The 16,037-nt window shown below is 38.8% G+C and overlaps 1 protein-coding gene across 5 annotated transcripts in view; it reads left to right on the forward strand.

Annotated features, from left to right (window-relative positions):
• SBF2 (SET binding factor 2) overlaps nt 1-16,037 on the forward strand; it is a 255,131-nt gene continuing 239,094 nt past the window's right edge. For 4 of the 5 annotated variants that reach the window (XM_056353896.1, XM_056353899.1, XM_056353900.1 and 1 more), the window contains exon 1: nt 16-198. In XM_056353896.1, the coding sequence (XP_056209871.1) occupies nt 144-198 (55 nt within the window). In that variant the 5' untranslated portion in view covers nt 16-143. Of the gene's footprint in view, nt 199-16,037 lie in introns of all 5 variants that reach the window. The other variant, XM_056353901.1, reaches the window with a different exon arrangement.

Below are 16,037 nucleotides of genomic sequence, written 5' to 3' on the forward strand. Positions count from 1 at the left end.
AGGCGCACAAGGCGCCCGCGCCTCCAACATGGCTGAGGTGGTGCCGCTTCTCTTGCAGCGGGCGCGGAGGGGAGGATGCTGAGCCTCCCGGGAGCCGCCGCCGCAGCAGGGGTGGTGAGGCCCGAGGCGGGCCCCTCTCAGCCATGGCCAGGCTGGCCGACTATTTCATCGTGGTGGGCTATGACCACGAGAAGACAGGTAGGTGTGGCTGCGCGCAGGGCTGCCCCGCGGTGCCTGGCTGGCCTCTTCCCCCCTCCCCTCGTTCTTGTCCGGCCCCGGCCCCCTCCCGCCTCCGGTCGGGCCGCAGGAGGAGGAGACTGCCGCGCACACGGGGCGCGTGTCCGGCCGTGGGGAGGAGGGTGGCGGCGGGCAGTCGGGCGGCCTCACCCCCGCCCAGGGGCGCCGCGGCCGGCGGGGGCGAGGGAAGGGTTAATCCCTTTTTCCTGAGGCGAAGCGGCCCGGCGGGAAAGCGGAGGGGCTCCCCCAGGCACCCGGCGGCCGGCAAGCCGGGCCCTGGCACCCCCCGCCGGCCTCAGCCCACCAGGCAGCCCCGCTAAGCCCATCCGGCGAGCCGGGTGGCAGCCGGCCGGAGCGTACCCCGCGGCCTTGGCCCACCGACCCCAGATGTTGGAAACGGGCGGCGGTTCCTTCCAGAAAGTGGGGGCGGCTTAAAATTTTGCCCACGGCCGTGCACAGCACCGGCTCCCCGCCCCGACCACCGGCCGGTGCTGCCACGCGGGCAGCCGCCGGGCCGGCTGGGTGCCGGTGCTGTTTGTGCGTGCCCGTTTCCCCGGCCGCCTCTTGCAGAAGACGGCGGCACTGGCTGCTGTTCTCTCACCTTTGTACCGCTAGCTGAGGCACGTACACCCGCGGCCTCAAAGGAAAACAAGAGACGGAGGGGGCTTGCCAAGCAGTGGGGCTTGTGGCCCGTTTTGAGTGGGGTCTTGGAGCTCATGGCCTTGATGCGGCTAGCACCTGGGGAAGTGCTGTGGCACTCGGTAGGCTCTTCGGGAATGGCTGCTTTGCTGTCTGCTCGGGTGAAAGGGAAGTGGTGTTATCTGCTGTCATTTTGTGGGTAGAGTGGTTCATATTATGTGACTTTGTGTTATAATGTCACGTTTGTTGCTGGGGAGACCTCAAATCCGTATATACACTGATTTGAAAATTAAGTGATTGTCAACTGGTATGTGTTTGTGCTGTGTATTTCAGAACAGTCCTTTGAATATATGTTGTTAATAAACAGTATTTTAAATAGTTGCATGTCCCCTAATTTATTTGACTATGCATAGACCAAACAACACTCAAGTTTGTTACTGTAAGTAATTCTTTGAAGTAACAGTTGTGTGTAGTCTGTATTTGTTCATTCTACAAGTGTAGCTAATAAACTCCAGGAGTAAGATCCTTTGGTTTTTTTTTAAGAAATATAATTTTCAGAGAAATCATCATATCTATGTGTTTAAATGCACAGCGGCTTACAAAATTCTGCTAAGGATCTGCTGGATTTTTCTATACTGGCATGATTTTCCATATATTCCATAATACGTTCCATTAATTATGACGTGGTTCCCCCTCCCACCCCATTTGGAAATAGACTTATTCTAATTGCAGTAGCAAAAGTGTAAGATATGTGAAATTGAGAGTACTTTATAATAAAAGTAAAGACCTCCCCTTTTGCCTCTCTCCTGTTTGGAGCTTCTTCCCCAACAATAGTTGAAAGCTTAAATCAAAACAAAGAAGCAACCAAAAAATCAGGGTGCTTTTAAGGGGAAGGTGAAGCAAGTAGCCTGCCTTCTTAAAGGGTATGATCAATATGACAGCTGCCATGTGAAATAAAATTATGGATTGGAAAGCTTTAGGGTTTTGTAAAATGTCTTCATCTGTAGCATTTAAGTATGTGTTTAACTTCCTGTACATAAATTGTCTCATTAAGTTTAGTAGAATTGCGTGCATGGATGAAATTGAGCAGATTCAGAAATAACTCCAGAACCAGAACCTTAATTTGAAAAGGTCATGCCCAGAAAATAACTGTTTAGACTTCATTATTTAAATTACTCATTGCTACTTTTAATGCTTCATACTAAAATGCTTGAAGGAACAACATTTTGTTGAAGACTAGGCATGCATTGTTTTCCAAATTCCTTTACCCCCACGTGCGATCCCATAATACATGGAGTACTGACCTTTCTTTTTCTTGTAAAAGTTCTAGTTTCTCGATGCATTTATTATGCCTCCTTCTATATGAAAAAACAAGGACAAACATTTCCAGGATTGTAGACTTATTACCCGTGAAGCTATTAAATTTTTAAGTATGGACTTTTTTTTAAATCTTCAATAACATTCTGGTTTTGTTTTAATAGGTTTGATTTTAATGTTGAGTGTAATTACATTTTATAGTGTTTTTTTTAGGAATACTCTGGAATACCTTTGTGTAAACAAGCAAACAAAAACCCTGTAACCTTCCCCCTCTTCCCCAACCTGTACATCAGCAGCAGTTGGGATAATGTGTACTTGCGGTTAATAAGAAAGGATGTTTATAGCAATGACTGTTCTCCCAGAAAAGCCCTACTGTCTCTGCTGTCTCTCTATAGCAACCATCATCTGCTCTGTCTTCACATGGATTATAGGGATTTATTTACATGTACCAATATCTGTAGTATACTGAAAATGTGGTAAAAGTATTGCTTTCCTGTGCAGATTAATTTAGCTTTATTCAAAAACCTTCACTGTAAATATCTAAAATGCTGGGTTTGTGCACTTGTGCAATTTAGGAGCAGATTTCTAGATTTTTCTTGTTGTGGAAAAGCTTTATTGGTGCTACAAGTTTTTATTCAATTTAGTCTTAAGGGGAAGTGAAAGGATGTTTTTATTGTCCTCAAATAAACCAAAGAGGTTTGATCCTTTGGGGGATCAAACATTTTAAAGTTCATTCCTGTGCCAATCGAGGCCTATGTATATTGATGTTACTGCAGTCCTAGTGCTGTCATTCCTATTGTGCTAAATTTTCCTTTCGTTTTCAGCTTGGTTTAGGATGCTGACCTGTCAAAAAGACCTTTCTTGCTGAGTATTTTGCCTGCGTCACTGTATTATTCTTTTTCTGGGTTGCTTTTCTGCTCAGTTTTCAAACAGTTGGCTCACCAGGATGTCACATGAATGCCAGTATCTGTATAAAGGAGGAGCAGGAGCGTGCAGGAGGGTAGATCACTGCAGCCTGAATTTATATCAGCTGAAATGGTCCTAGAACCTTGGGCGAAAAGATGTTAGTCAGATACCTTACTCTCCTACTTGCTCGGGTTAAAGTAACGGGTGCCTTTGAATAGATTGTGTAACAGGCAGTTTATTTGTGCTTGGCAAGATGCACTGAGATTCAGCCTGAGTAGAGAATGAGTTTTGCCATTGATGTCTTGAGTGTCCATAGACTTTCAGGTACACGGGAAATTAAAGGAGAAGTGTTGAACGATCTGATTCACATAGGTTTTTATGAGTTTCAGGTACAGTTGACTGTATTCCCACTTAAAAAATACTTGTCTATAGCTCTCACCATAAAAGTAAGCTTAAATATATCATAGTTTTAATTGCTGTTGTGTGTTTTAGAAACTTGTTCTGAGTCACTAAAGTATGTAATAGCTGTAGCTGCTATTGGAAGTTCCATGTTCAGTGTCTTGACGGAGTTGGAGAAACCAGATTTAATTAAAACCCTTGGTTTTGTTCTAACAGTGGAAATGCAAAGGATTTCAGTGATACACCAAGGCTGATTTTTTTCCTATGTTTATTTTGCATTTAGCTGAACCTTTACTAAGGTAGATAACCACTTTTTTCTCTAACATATCAGCACAATATAAAGCTGTTATGTAACTTGCTACAAAAGGCGGTTAAAGAAGTCTCTGAAGAGAACAAAGGTGCTAGAAAATGTAGGCACTCTGGGTTAAAAGCTAGAGAAAATACCAGAAGACCTGACTGTATATCCATTTTCTTTTTCCATGTATTTTGAAGTGTTTGATCGGCTTCATCAAAAATTCCCATTTAATATGTTTGCATAATGGAATGTGGATGGGGTTTAACAAGAACACAGATGTTTACAAAGATCATAGAAGGGCATGAGAAAATGCCTTTTTGTTTTGTTTCAGTTTGTTTTTGCTGATATAAGCCATAATCATTACTTTATCGCTGGAATTTACATATGGTGGTACTTGAAAAAGGTGAAAGAGAATGTTTGTGTCTAAGCTCAGCAACTGAAAGCTAAGGCTAAAGAAGAGAGAACTAAATACTGGATTTGATTAATTTGCCCATATACCCATACTGGCTTTCCTGTATAGGATGCTGTTGTGTACCCAGCTGTTAACACTGAAAACCTGTGAGATGAAGCGAAATGTTTTCCATGAGTTTTGTTCTCTGTAGGAAGACAGACTACTATTAGTTTTTTTTGTTCTTGCTTGTGTGTGCAGTTGCAATGTGTATGACAGAAGGCTTGCAACAGTATAGCAGTTTTATTTGGCTGTTGTCATAACTGATAAATGCTGATAAAACGTGTAGGCTCAGTTGTGGTTCTTTTTGTTCTGATTTTGATCAACTTGTTTTCGGGAAAGCCTTTCTTGTCTAACATAGCTTCGTATCTTGGTGGATTTTGAAACAAGTGATTGATGCTAGAGTAGGAGAAGTTCCTAAATGCAGTTGTCTGATTCTTCTATTTTTTTTTTTTTCCTGTGGGCAGACTTTGCTTGTGAAGAATATTCTTTTTATGTTGAGGGAGTAAATATCATACAATGTCATGAGGCTATTTTGGTGTATTTATTGTATATTCATAGTCGGGCATTCCTCTGGGCTAGCGTGTCTATAAGGAGTGATTTCTTGGTGTGCAATCTCTGTAAAACAGAAAACATAGAAAAATAAAGGAATCAAACTGTTACTGCCATGGCTTTCTTATCTGTGCTGCGGCTTAATGTGATGCAAGTGCAATCTAGGGAAATCTCAAAGGCAAAAAAAAACCCCAACAAAAACTAAATCTTTTTTGTAGCAGAAGAGTTCCTGTAGCTGTAACTGAGGTGTACTATCAGAACTGAAGCAGAATGCAGATATGTAAGTAGCTGTGTAAGAGATTACTGTAGTTGGCTATGACTGGAGAAGGGCATGTGTGCCCAAAAGCTTTTCCGAACAAATCGGTTGTTCTAGTATAAGAAATTACCTCTTTCTACAAACCTTGTCCTTGCTCAGTTTAGTTTTCAAATACAGCACTCTCCACAATACCAAGCTGAAACAGAATGAGAAAAGCATGTGTGTGTTTTTGTGTGTTTTTTGGTAGTGTTTTGGTTTGGTTTTTTTTTTTTTTTGAGTAAGGCCTTCTTAGAAGTCTGCATGGAGGAAAAACCCCAACACCACCAGTATTTTTTTGGTAGCATGTCTTCCTAAAATGTATGAGGAAAAACCCCAACACCACCAGTATTTTTTTGGTAGCATGTCTTCCTAAAATGTATGAGGAAAAACCCCAACACCACCAGTATTTTTTTGGTAGCATGTCTTCCTAAAATGTATGAGGAAAAACCCCAACACCACCAGTATTTTTTTGGTAGCATGTCTTCCTAAAATGTATGAGGAAAAACCCCAACACCACCAGTATTTTTTTGGTAGCATGTCTTCCTAAAATGTATCCAAGCACTTCCTTCTAAAATATGATGTTGACTTGAAAAATTGTTATTTTGATTTATGGATTCACTATAATTTTGGAGAAAAAATTAAATCAGTACAGATCAATGTAATTTTTCTTTCCCTCATACCTGCTGATTAATATCTCTGAAGAACTTGGATTTGAAACTCTTTGCTTGCTTGGTCTTGCTGTCATAACAACAGCAATAAAACTTAAGGTTTTTTTCAGCCTTTCAATTTTAGTCAGACATGCATGGAGGCTGAATGTTTTATTCTGTAAGCTATCTTCATAGCCCTAAAATGTGAGGACACAGATTCTGTAAATGGAAGAAGCATTTTCTTTCTTTGGGGATACCTTAAGACAAACTTGCAGTTAAGAAACTCTCTCTCCCCTTTTCTGTCCTGGATTAATTTTGTGGATTATCTAACAAAAAGACACTTTTCCTGCAGCATGTTCATGAAAAACAGTTTGTTATGCAAGCCTGAAAACTATTTAAGCACTGTCCTTCTCTAACCGCAAGTGCAAGCGTATTTTTCAGTGGGGGGACAATGAGAATGACATTTAACTCCTCCAGTGTCACAAACATAATAGTCTTACAGCACTGAGGAAGATAATTATACTGCTATGGTAGTTCACTGTCATGAATTTAAAATACCAGCTACATCCCCAGCTACTGGTACTTAGAAAATAAAAAACAAAGGAAAACCACAGTCACTGTGGAATTGTTTTAAAATGTGGAACAGTAGATTCACTGTTCAACCTTGATAAATGTCAGTGAAAGTTGTATCTTACAAATACATACTGGTGATAAGGAAGCTTCTCTTTGATTCACCTCTCCTTTTACTTCTTTGCAGTAACATGAGAAATAATTTTTTACACTATATAAGCAAGAAGCCTGAAAATCTAACAATAGCACTAGCATTATTGATTAATTTCCTCTGCTTGGTGTTTTGGGAAATGTATTCCAGTTATATGCATTTGTTGAAATAAATTATTCCATTGGTGTCAGTGATATATTCTGAAGTCAAGGACAATCCAATTAGTGTTGATTGGGATTTGGCAGTTAAATCCCTGCTCATTGAGCCAAGAACATGCTTGTTACTGCTTATCTGTTAGTGACTAGCTACATAGTGATTTCTTGTTTTTAGTGTTTACAAATCTCAATTTTCAGTCTCCTACAAATTGTATAATATGAAAAAATGCAATCATTGAACACAGTTTGAGTTCTTTGTTTGCTTTGTAGTAGTCTTGTGCTCAAGGTAACAACATAGTAACTAATCACAAAAATTCCACTAAACTGGCCATATGTAACAGACTCTTGGTACCGCAGCCAAAATTAGTAGCTGGTGACAGTGCAGTCTGAGATTTTGTATAGCTGTAGTAAAGGAATGCTAATATACTGAAAATACAAAATCATAATTCTGGATACATGTTCAGGACAGCAGCATACAAAACCATATTGAACCCTGGGAGACATCAATAGGTAAAAAGAGACAAAGGAATGTTACTGGGGTCACAAAATCAGTCACTCAGAAATTTGAGGGGGTGGGTGGGAAGGTAGGAATAATGTTCTTTAAGTGTCGTTCATGTGGTGTTTGGTAGGATTTAAAAATGCAAAACCAAGAAAATGCACTATCTGGACCCTTCAGCAAGGTTGGAAATGTCTTTTTTTAAAGGGTAGACTTATATATTTGGTCTAATGGAATAGTAACTGGAAGGAAGATGGGAGATTCTGGCAGATCATTTCTCAGGTACTTGTGGATGCAAAGAAACAACTCTACTTTCTAGAATCTTGACTTCTGTTGTGGAAGATTGTGCTTTGGAAAATGGGTTTCACTGAGCTACTTTTGCCAGATGCCATAAATACGAATTCTAGGAGTACTGAGAGTTGTTAGTGGGCAGCGTTGCCTTTAGGCTCCGTAGTGGGCTGCATATTACTTCAGCGTGGTTTGGGAACCCTTGCTCTGTAAGACAGTGGCTACTCTTCCTGCTTACTCTGACACATTGTAGTATTTTAAAATTCTTTCTGTCTTCTAGTTTGACTTTGTACATCTATCCCAGACGAACCTCTGACCTTAGTGTCTCTTTCTCCCTCCTTCTGTCTCTCAACCTCTGTTTAGCCATTTCTATCTACTCTGTGTTTTTCTGAGATGAAGCCCTCTTGTCCAGTCAGTCTGATTTCTGGTGATTTTCATCTTTAAAGAAGTGTCAATTCATCACATAAACACAAAGGCCAGGTTTGGTTCCTGCTGTAAATTTTGGGCCTAAAAGAGTGTTTGCTAGAACTTTAGTTTATGTAAAAAAGTCCTTTTCCCACTCTTATTTCTTAGAAACTGAAAAGGTATTTGGTGTGAAGTTTTGTGAAGTAATTGAGCTAGGGACAGGTATTAAGCATTAAGACTTAAGGTGGTACATTTAGTTTGGCTAAGTAAGAAATAATTGAAAATAGTTACAGAATAAGATGTTAGAGTGCCTTTAGTAATGCTTATGGCTGTTAGCTATTTGCATATTTAAAAAACATTGCACTCATGTTTCTCTTGGTTTCTTACAAGTAGCACAATAAACCTTTTAGCTTGATTGCTGCATTGTTAAACTTTCACGTTTTAAATTTGTACTTTTTGTACGTGTATTTGTGCTTTGGGCAAAGAAATACAGACACTCGTCCTCTTTTGTGACTATTGTTCTACGAACTATAAATATAATTCCTGAGTGGTAGTAAGCATAAGCTGGCTGCATGACTAACAAAATACTCAAGACTTTTTCAAAAGGATGAAACTGTGATCTTGTCATAAATACAACTGTAATGGACTTTTCTTGAAATACGGTTGAATGGGTGTACTGTATTTCTTAAATAACAGTAAATTAGGAAATTGTGTTTTTTTAATGCTATTACAGGGGCTGCTTTTCATAAAATGCAAATTGTAATTGCGTAAAAAAAAAAGAAAAAAGCCACACGCTTTGTTCCTGCAGAGCTGTTTCTTCATAATTAGTCTCTTTTCCCAGAAAAATATATCATAGTTTTATGAAGCTTGTGTAGTGACTAAGCTGCTGGTGTTCTATATTGTTAGGATATGCTATTTTTAAGCTGTTTAACACGGATCATTCTAGTAGAAGTTACAAGAGGATTTCAGTTTTCTTTCATATTGATTGGTAATGTGAAGAGAGAAGTGGGTTTCATAATTTTGAAGAACTTAGAATTTATTAAGATGATGTCAAAGGAAAATTGATTATGTTTTTCCTTCCTGAAACAGAATTAAACCCAGTTTTTTTCCCATATTCTATTGGTAATTTATTTCTAGCCTCTCTCTTCTAGGTTGTGAGTTTGTAGAACCTTCAGTCTGTGAGAATTTTTTTTTCTTCACTGTTTTTTGTTTAGTGACAGACAGCTCTGAATGCTGACCCTGTAAGAGCTGGTAGTGGATGGTAATGTGGTTGATATAAAATCGTTATTGAATTCATTGTGTCTTGTAGAAGGGTCTGGATTTGCCCTTGATATCCTCTTCTTTCCCAGCTTTGAAAGCATAGTACTTGTAAGCCCTGGAGATGGCTTTTGTGCGGTTCAGAATGTCACTGCTCTTTCAGTAAAGCAGTGGACCCTTGAGGTTCCTGGTGCTGTGACTGGCACTGTTGCTGATGGGCTTCTAGGGAAAATTTGCTTTTTGTAAAGTAGTTTAGTCTGGCGCCTCTGCCTAAGCAATGGATTGTGCCAGACTGCAACTGTGGAACTAGTTGGAATTCTCCATTAAGGGAGGGAAGAGCTGCTGCCTGGGCAATGCCTTTGACTTTGGGATTCACCCCATGTTTCTCAGAAATACAATTAATGAATTACTATTTTCTGCATTTGAGGAACTACTTGCTTTTGCAAAATAGGAAACTGGTTAGTGTGTGTTCCTCATGATCCACAAGTGTCAGCAATGGTCGAAAGCCCATGGTTTGGTATGGATGCTTTTAATAGTAATTCCGAAACAGTTAAGGTACTGAGGCACATATACAGAATAAAAGGATGTTTTCTGTGGTAACAAATACAGAGTTTTTGTTCAGAAACTCATGCAAGTGTTCAAAGGGCTGCAGAGAAATGTTTCCTCTCTACCTGTTTTATAGTGGCTGAAACTTAAGTGCTTTTTTAAGTAGCAAATTCTGGTCCGCTTTGCTAAAGTGAGTTAAGATAATGCCTGTGGAAGTCTCAGATTTGCCCTTTACCTGGAGGCAACTGCCCCTACAGCAGTTGTAGACAGTTGTGTCAGTTCTCTGCTAGCTCTGCTAATGAGCTGAGTTTTTGACTCAAAGCTGCCAGTACACATGCTTTAAGCCGAGACACCTGGATTTGTATTGATGTGATTGAGGCATGGGGCACATATTCTCTTTTTTCCAACTCTGAGGGGTTGATTGTTTCCAGCAGAGAAGCAACAAAAAGGACTAGAACATCCCAAACCATCTCAGTAGGTTGTACTAGGACTAGAGTGTCAAAGCTGTGGTGTGTCAGCTGTAATGGCATTATAATTCAGCAGGACAGCCAAAGCAAGTGTCATGTTTTTTCAGTTACAGGCAACTTAAAAGAAAACAAAACCGTAGAGTGCCACATGTTTGTGATTTTGAATTCAAAACTCTTCTTTCAAAAGATTCTCTTTCCTGTTTGATAAATCTGCATAAATAATGATACCAGGTTCGCCACTGAGTAAAGTGTTGATTCAAGTAGTGATACTTTTGTAAGGTTGTTGTTTCAGTACTGTGTTTTCAAAATGTTTTGTTTATAGTGTTTATTATGAAGAGAGATGAGATCATACATATTTAACAAAAACAGTCTACACAAGGATATTTTATTATTTTGTTCTCTTTTGCCACATGGCATCTTTTTGGAAGAGGCAAGGCTGCCACTGAAGCATTTTATTTTTTTGTGAGAGTGCTCTTGAAAAGTGTCCAGAAAACACACTTTCTACCTTTCTGACTTTGCGAGAAGTTGTTGCATTTTTATTTTAAATTTTTTGTTTATGTGTTTGCTTATGGGTTTCATTTTCTTGGTGTTTTTTTTTTTTTTTTTAAGAAAATGTGGTCCAGGTTTGGTTTTTTTAGTAAATAGCCCATTTTTAGAAAATCGCAATATCCATATGAAGTCTAAAAATGAGCAGTAGTTCTTGAGCAGTAGGAATCCATTCCTGTCTAAATCTGGTATGTACTCCCTACCTAATATTAACTTTGCTGTCTTAAAAGTTTGAAAATACATTTGCAGAGACCAGAATATAAATTCTGTGTTTTATTAGATTTGATTTTTGGTTATATGAAGACTCTAGAGTCTTTTTTTATTCTTATATATTTGATAGTTACCAAGAAGAGATTTGGACTATAGTAATCCTAATATAGTTGTATGAAATGTTGTATGCTTTTTACTTGCAGATGGACAAAGATTTTTGTCAACATTGTCTTGCCAATCTTAATTTTTAGAAAATTTTTGTATTTGGGGCTTTTAAGGAATCTAAGCTGTTGCTGGTTAAATGGTAAGAGGCTTGAGAATTATGAGTACATTAAAGGATAGAAACAAGTGGTCACTGTTCACAGGCAAAGTTGATAGTATGGACTCACAAAGTTAATTTTGCAGACCTTTTTTGTTCAACTTGTAAATATCTGGTAAAAAGAGAGGTGGAATAGTTAGGGGATGAGACTTGCAGTTGATTAAAACCAATATTAAAATAATTCAGGATAGCTGAATCTAAAGCTTATGGCGAAAGGCTTCAGAAAGACCTCATGATACTGTGTGACCAGATGTTAAAATTTTGGATAAAATGCAGTTTTAATAAATGCAAGCTGAAGTACAAGCAGTGGTGAGGAAAGATGGACATAAATATTCACAACAATGCTCTCCAGTTTAGCTATTGTCTCACAGAAAAAAGTTCTTGGAATTTGTTGGGACAGTTCTCTGTAAACGTCAGCTTAATGTCTGGTGATAATGGCAACAGTAAACTCAGAAATAAATGGTATGGAATTGTGGGGAAAAAAAACCCACCAGAAAACATTGTGGTGTTGGGACTTGCAACCTAGGGGGTAAGAATGGATTAGGAGAATCCCAGAGCTCCTATTTGGCCCTGGCTGCTATAGTCCTGAGTCTTAAGTAAGAGTGGATAGGACTTCCAGGCATCACCTGATCCTGTCTTCTTGCCCAAGGCACAACTAGCTGTAGCCTTTGCTGGTCGGGGTGGATCTTTAACTCATTTGTAAAACCGCTCAATAACAGCAATTCCACAACCTGCTTTATCAGTCTCTTCCAGTGCTACTCTGTCTTGACTTCTAGAAGGGTGTTCATAGTGTTCGAGTCAAATGGTTTTTTGGTACAGTTTTAAGCCTGTTACACTATTTTCCTTGAAGTGTGGTGACCAAACTGGATGTGGTAAATACTTGAAATCTTACCAAAACTAAGAGTGAGATTTATTTGCTGGTTTTGCAGACAGTTCCATGTGTAGGCATGACTCTGATTTTATTTTTATTTTTAGTTGGTTTTTCTTTTAATTTTCAACATCACAACACTTACGGTCACTTCGTGGTCTGCTTTAACCTCTACATCCGTTTGAACTAAACTGATAACTATTTGACCATCTTGTATATCTGCAGTCAGCTGTTCTGACCTAAACTCTGCAGCTTTGCAGTTCTCCTTAGTCATACTCTTAACTTTTTTTTAATAACTTTTTCCAGTCATTCAGGATCACTTTGAATTCTTGTCTTCTAATGTGCTTATCTGCATTTTCTTAAAGTAATTAATGATTTATATGTATATATATAAAAACTTGTGAGTGCTAAAAAGAGCTGTTTCAGTGTGCAGTGACTTTAATCAAAACCAAAACAAAAAATGAGCATTGAACCCCATAATGACCCATGTATTATAGGTGGGAGATAAAATCAATGCTGCTGTAAATGTGCTTGAGTGTGTAGTAAGTAAATTTGCAAAAAGTATATTCAGTTGATGTTCCTAGGCATATTAAATTTGAGGTGCTTTGTGGTATGTTAAAATAGGGCTATATTTTAGGAGTCCGGGGTACTTAGAGAAACAAGTTAGTGATTTATTTAATAAGCAACATAACTAGTGACTTTTTTCTACACATTTTGTCTTTTGTCTTGAATGTCCCTAGTAGTGCTGCTACTAAACAAACAGCAAGGTCTCTTGAATACTAACTTTTTTAAAATCAGGGTCATTGGGCAATATTTATTTAGGTTAAAGGCAGCTGTTCACATAAACCTTGCTTCTGTAGGAAACATCTGAAAGTAGCATTCTTGCTTGCAATAACATTGTTTTTCTGTCTCTTAGGAGAGGATCTGCTTTCCTTTGTAACAGACACATTGTAGTACACTCCAGTTAATATTCTGGGCCTGCCACAACCTCAGAGGGAGAGGTTATGTTCTATTGATTTATTATGGGCTCACAGTCAAGTGGCATTTAATTGTTTGCTAGGACATGGATGCAGCTCTGCTTTCTTTAGTTGTGTGTCTAATTTCAAACAACCAGTTCCTTCTGTTTTTTACAGTTGCAGAGTGTGGATTGAGGATTTTTTTTTAATTGTTTTTACTGCTAATGGTGCATGCACTGGAAATGCATTTTGATGTGTAAAATCTTGGCAGTGTAGCTTATTTATAGGGTGGAAGATGGCGTAAGGAAAAAGATGATTTAGCATGTAAGCAGAGAATCGTACTTTATTCTTTCAGTACAGTTTTAAAAGAATTATCTAAAAAACCTGAAAGAACATACTTAGTGTTTAAAATAAAAATTTGATGTTTATTGTAGGCCTTTATATTTAATGATGTTTTTCCGTTTTAGTCATGTAAATATGTAACAGTATTTGCAGTACTTGTTAACTATGCTTGGAGATCAGGTGAAATACTGTTGTGCTGTGTGGACAAAGTATAATTCATGTTCTACGAAGTGCAGCTTTAGTGAAGACTGCTAGTGTGAGAAGAACTACAAATATAAAGTAACAGTTATGAACTTTGAAAGTGAGGTTTTTGTAGTGTAATGTAAAATAAATTTGGATACAACGTATCCTTTTTCAGCATGGCTTATAAACCACCACCTTCTTTGTGTTGATCCCCACTTAATTTAAGTCACTCTGGCAGTTCTGTTCTTGGGGGAGGAGGGAACGAAATAAACTGGTAACCTTTGACAGCCAGAACACAAACAAACAGTGTTTAACTTGTGGATATTTGGAACAATGGTGTTAATTTTTATTGCCTTTTTGAAGTAGACCCAATCTTTTTGTTCTTGGTTCGGAAGCTAAACATATTGTTTGGAACTTTTCTGCAGCTGTGAAGAACAAAGTTTGTTGTGGGGTAGTTTAGTGATATGACATCATGAGATGATTTTGACTACTGTGGCAATCTGCTTGCATTTCCCCTTGTGTAAGCGTGATCACTAGCATGTACGTTTTTCCATTTGGTTTAAATCAAGTAAGCGTTGATGGAATTGCATTTTGTGGTTATGTGCTTGATCCTGTTGTTCTGGACTATTGTTATTTTGACCTGAAAATCATTCTACTCAATCTCTGGTTCCAGTTTGTTCTCCTAAAAGGTGCTCCCGATAGGTCCTCTTATCTTTAGACAGCAGAGCATTCCTTTAAGGCTGTGTCTGGGTGTTGGTGGTTAACTTGGGGATGTTTGAATGGTGACACACCAGTTGTTTGAGATTCTAGTGTGACAGAAGCCCAATAGCTGCAGAGCCTCGCTCATGTGTGTGTCGTCCCATCTCCCCTATCCCTGGCTTATGGAGTACTGGAGAATGCAGAGCAAAATGAGTCTGAACACTTGGGGCCAAACTCTCTTGAGATCATCTTGTATTGCTTTACAATACTGGCTTGCACGTACTTGTGTGAGGTTTAGCTGGTAGATCGATGACCAGCCTGAACATTGGCATTACTGCCATTCTGGCAGGTGGGTAAAGAGCTAGTTTTTGTTAAATACATATGGGCCATAAGATAAGCTCTTACTGGAAACTCTTTGTTTTTGCTGTATTTTTAGTCTATAGTCAGTCCAGACAAAATATTTGGCCTACCAGGATATGTGAATCATTCTTATTTGTAAAGCATCATTTGTCATCTGTGTTCCGAAAATGTTTTGTATGAGGGAAACACTGAATGCACTCAGAAATTTTATTGTTAATGTGCGTTGTTACAGCTGTTAGGTAAAAGTCATGCTTTGGTAAGTTCAAAATATTATTTAATTGTTTTAGCCTGTTGGAACCCCAGGGAATATACAGGGTGGGAAACTCCCAAATGACTGTCACTCCTCATCACCTGTAGGTGAGCAGTGGCATACAGACTTAAAAAAGCCACAAAAAACCCCCCAAAAAACCAAAAAAGACAAATCTTAGCAGATGGTTAGTTCTGGGGGAAAAAAAAAAGAGAAGAAAAGTTGCTCCTTCATCCTTTATGCATTGCTAATACTTTGAGTAGGAAAAAAATGCTTTAAAATTTCTTTTATCAATGCAGAAATGTATGTGCAGAACAAAATGAATGTTAAGGATTGAGCAAACAGATTGACTTGTGTTGTTTTTTTAATCTTTGTAGCCTGGTTTTAAACAATACTATGGGCATGTGCATGTGAATGCAGGAGAGGAAAGCACTGTCTGAAATTCTATATGGACTTTCAATGTGCATCTTATTACCTGAAGGAATGTGGCAGTTGCTGTGAAGTTGAGGGGAAAGTAATGTTCTCATAGACAGTTGAGATGACCTTCCAGTCACAAAATTCTGCAAGTTTTGAAAAAACTTTAAATTAAGTATGACGTCAGGAAGTTTGATGATGTGTGATATGTATGAATGATATCTGCTGAGGTGCGAGTATGTACAGATACATGTTCCAGTTCCTCTCACTAAAGGATTGTGGCTCCATAAATGCTTAGAGGCAGGAAGCATTACAGAAAAATGTTTTAAATAACAGTAAGGAATGAAAAAGGATAGTGGAAGAGGAGCTGAGATATTATGAACATTGTCTTTTAGAAAGCGTGTAGTACACAGAGGAAGAATCCTGTGAAGGTAGTGGAGAGATAACTAAGGGATTTGGAAGTTGAGGCAGCTTCTTACTACAGAGGATTGGCAAGTAGATCAGGAACAACTGAATTTCAGAGCAAACATCTTGCATGTTGAGATGTGCTAAATTATATTTACAGATTGGAGTTCAGATGTGGGTGGCTTGAGCAAGTGACCAAAGAGGAATTTGCAGTGCTGTGTGATATGGAGCTGCAAATAAATGCTTGATTTAAGGCTAATGTGAGGCAGCTGGAGAAATGAGTTCTGTGATATCTCTGCAGCACTGTCACAGTGTGGGCTATCAAAAAGGTCTTGATGAGGATGATTCTGTCTTTAAAGATTTCAGGCTTGGGAAGGATTGTCTTGATTTGGGGCAGACAAAGAAGAGATGTGTCTGA

The sequence above is a fragment of the Falco biarmicus genome, chromosome 10 (genome assembly GCF_023638135.1).
Source record: "Falco biarmicus isolate bFalBia1 chromosome 10, bFalBia1.pri, whole genome shotgun sequence".
NCBI classification, from domain to species: Eukaryota; Metazoa; Chordata; class Aves; order Falconiformes; family Falconidae; genus Falco; species Falco biarmicus.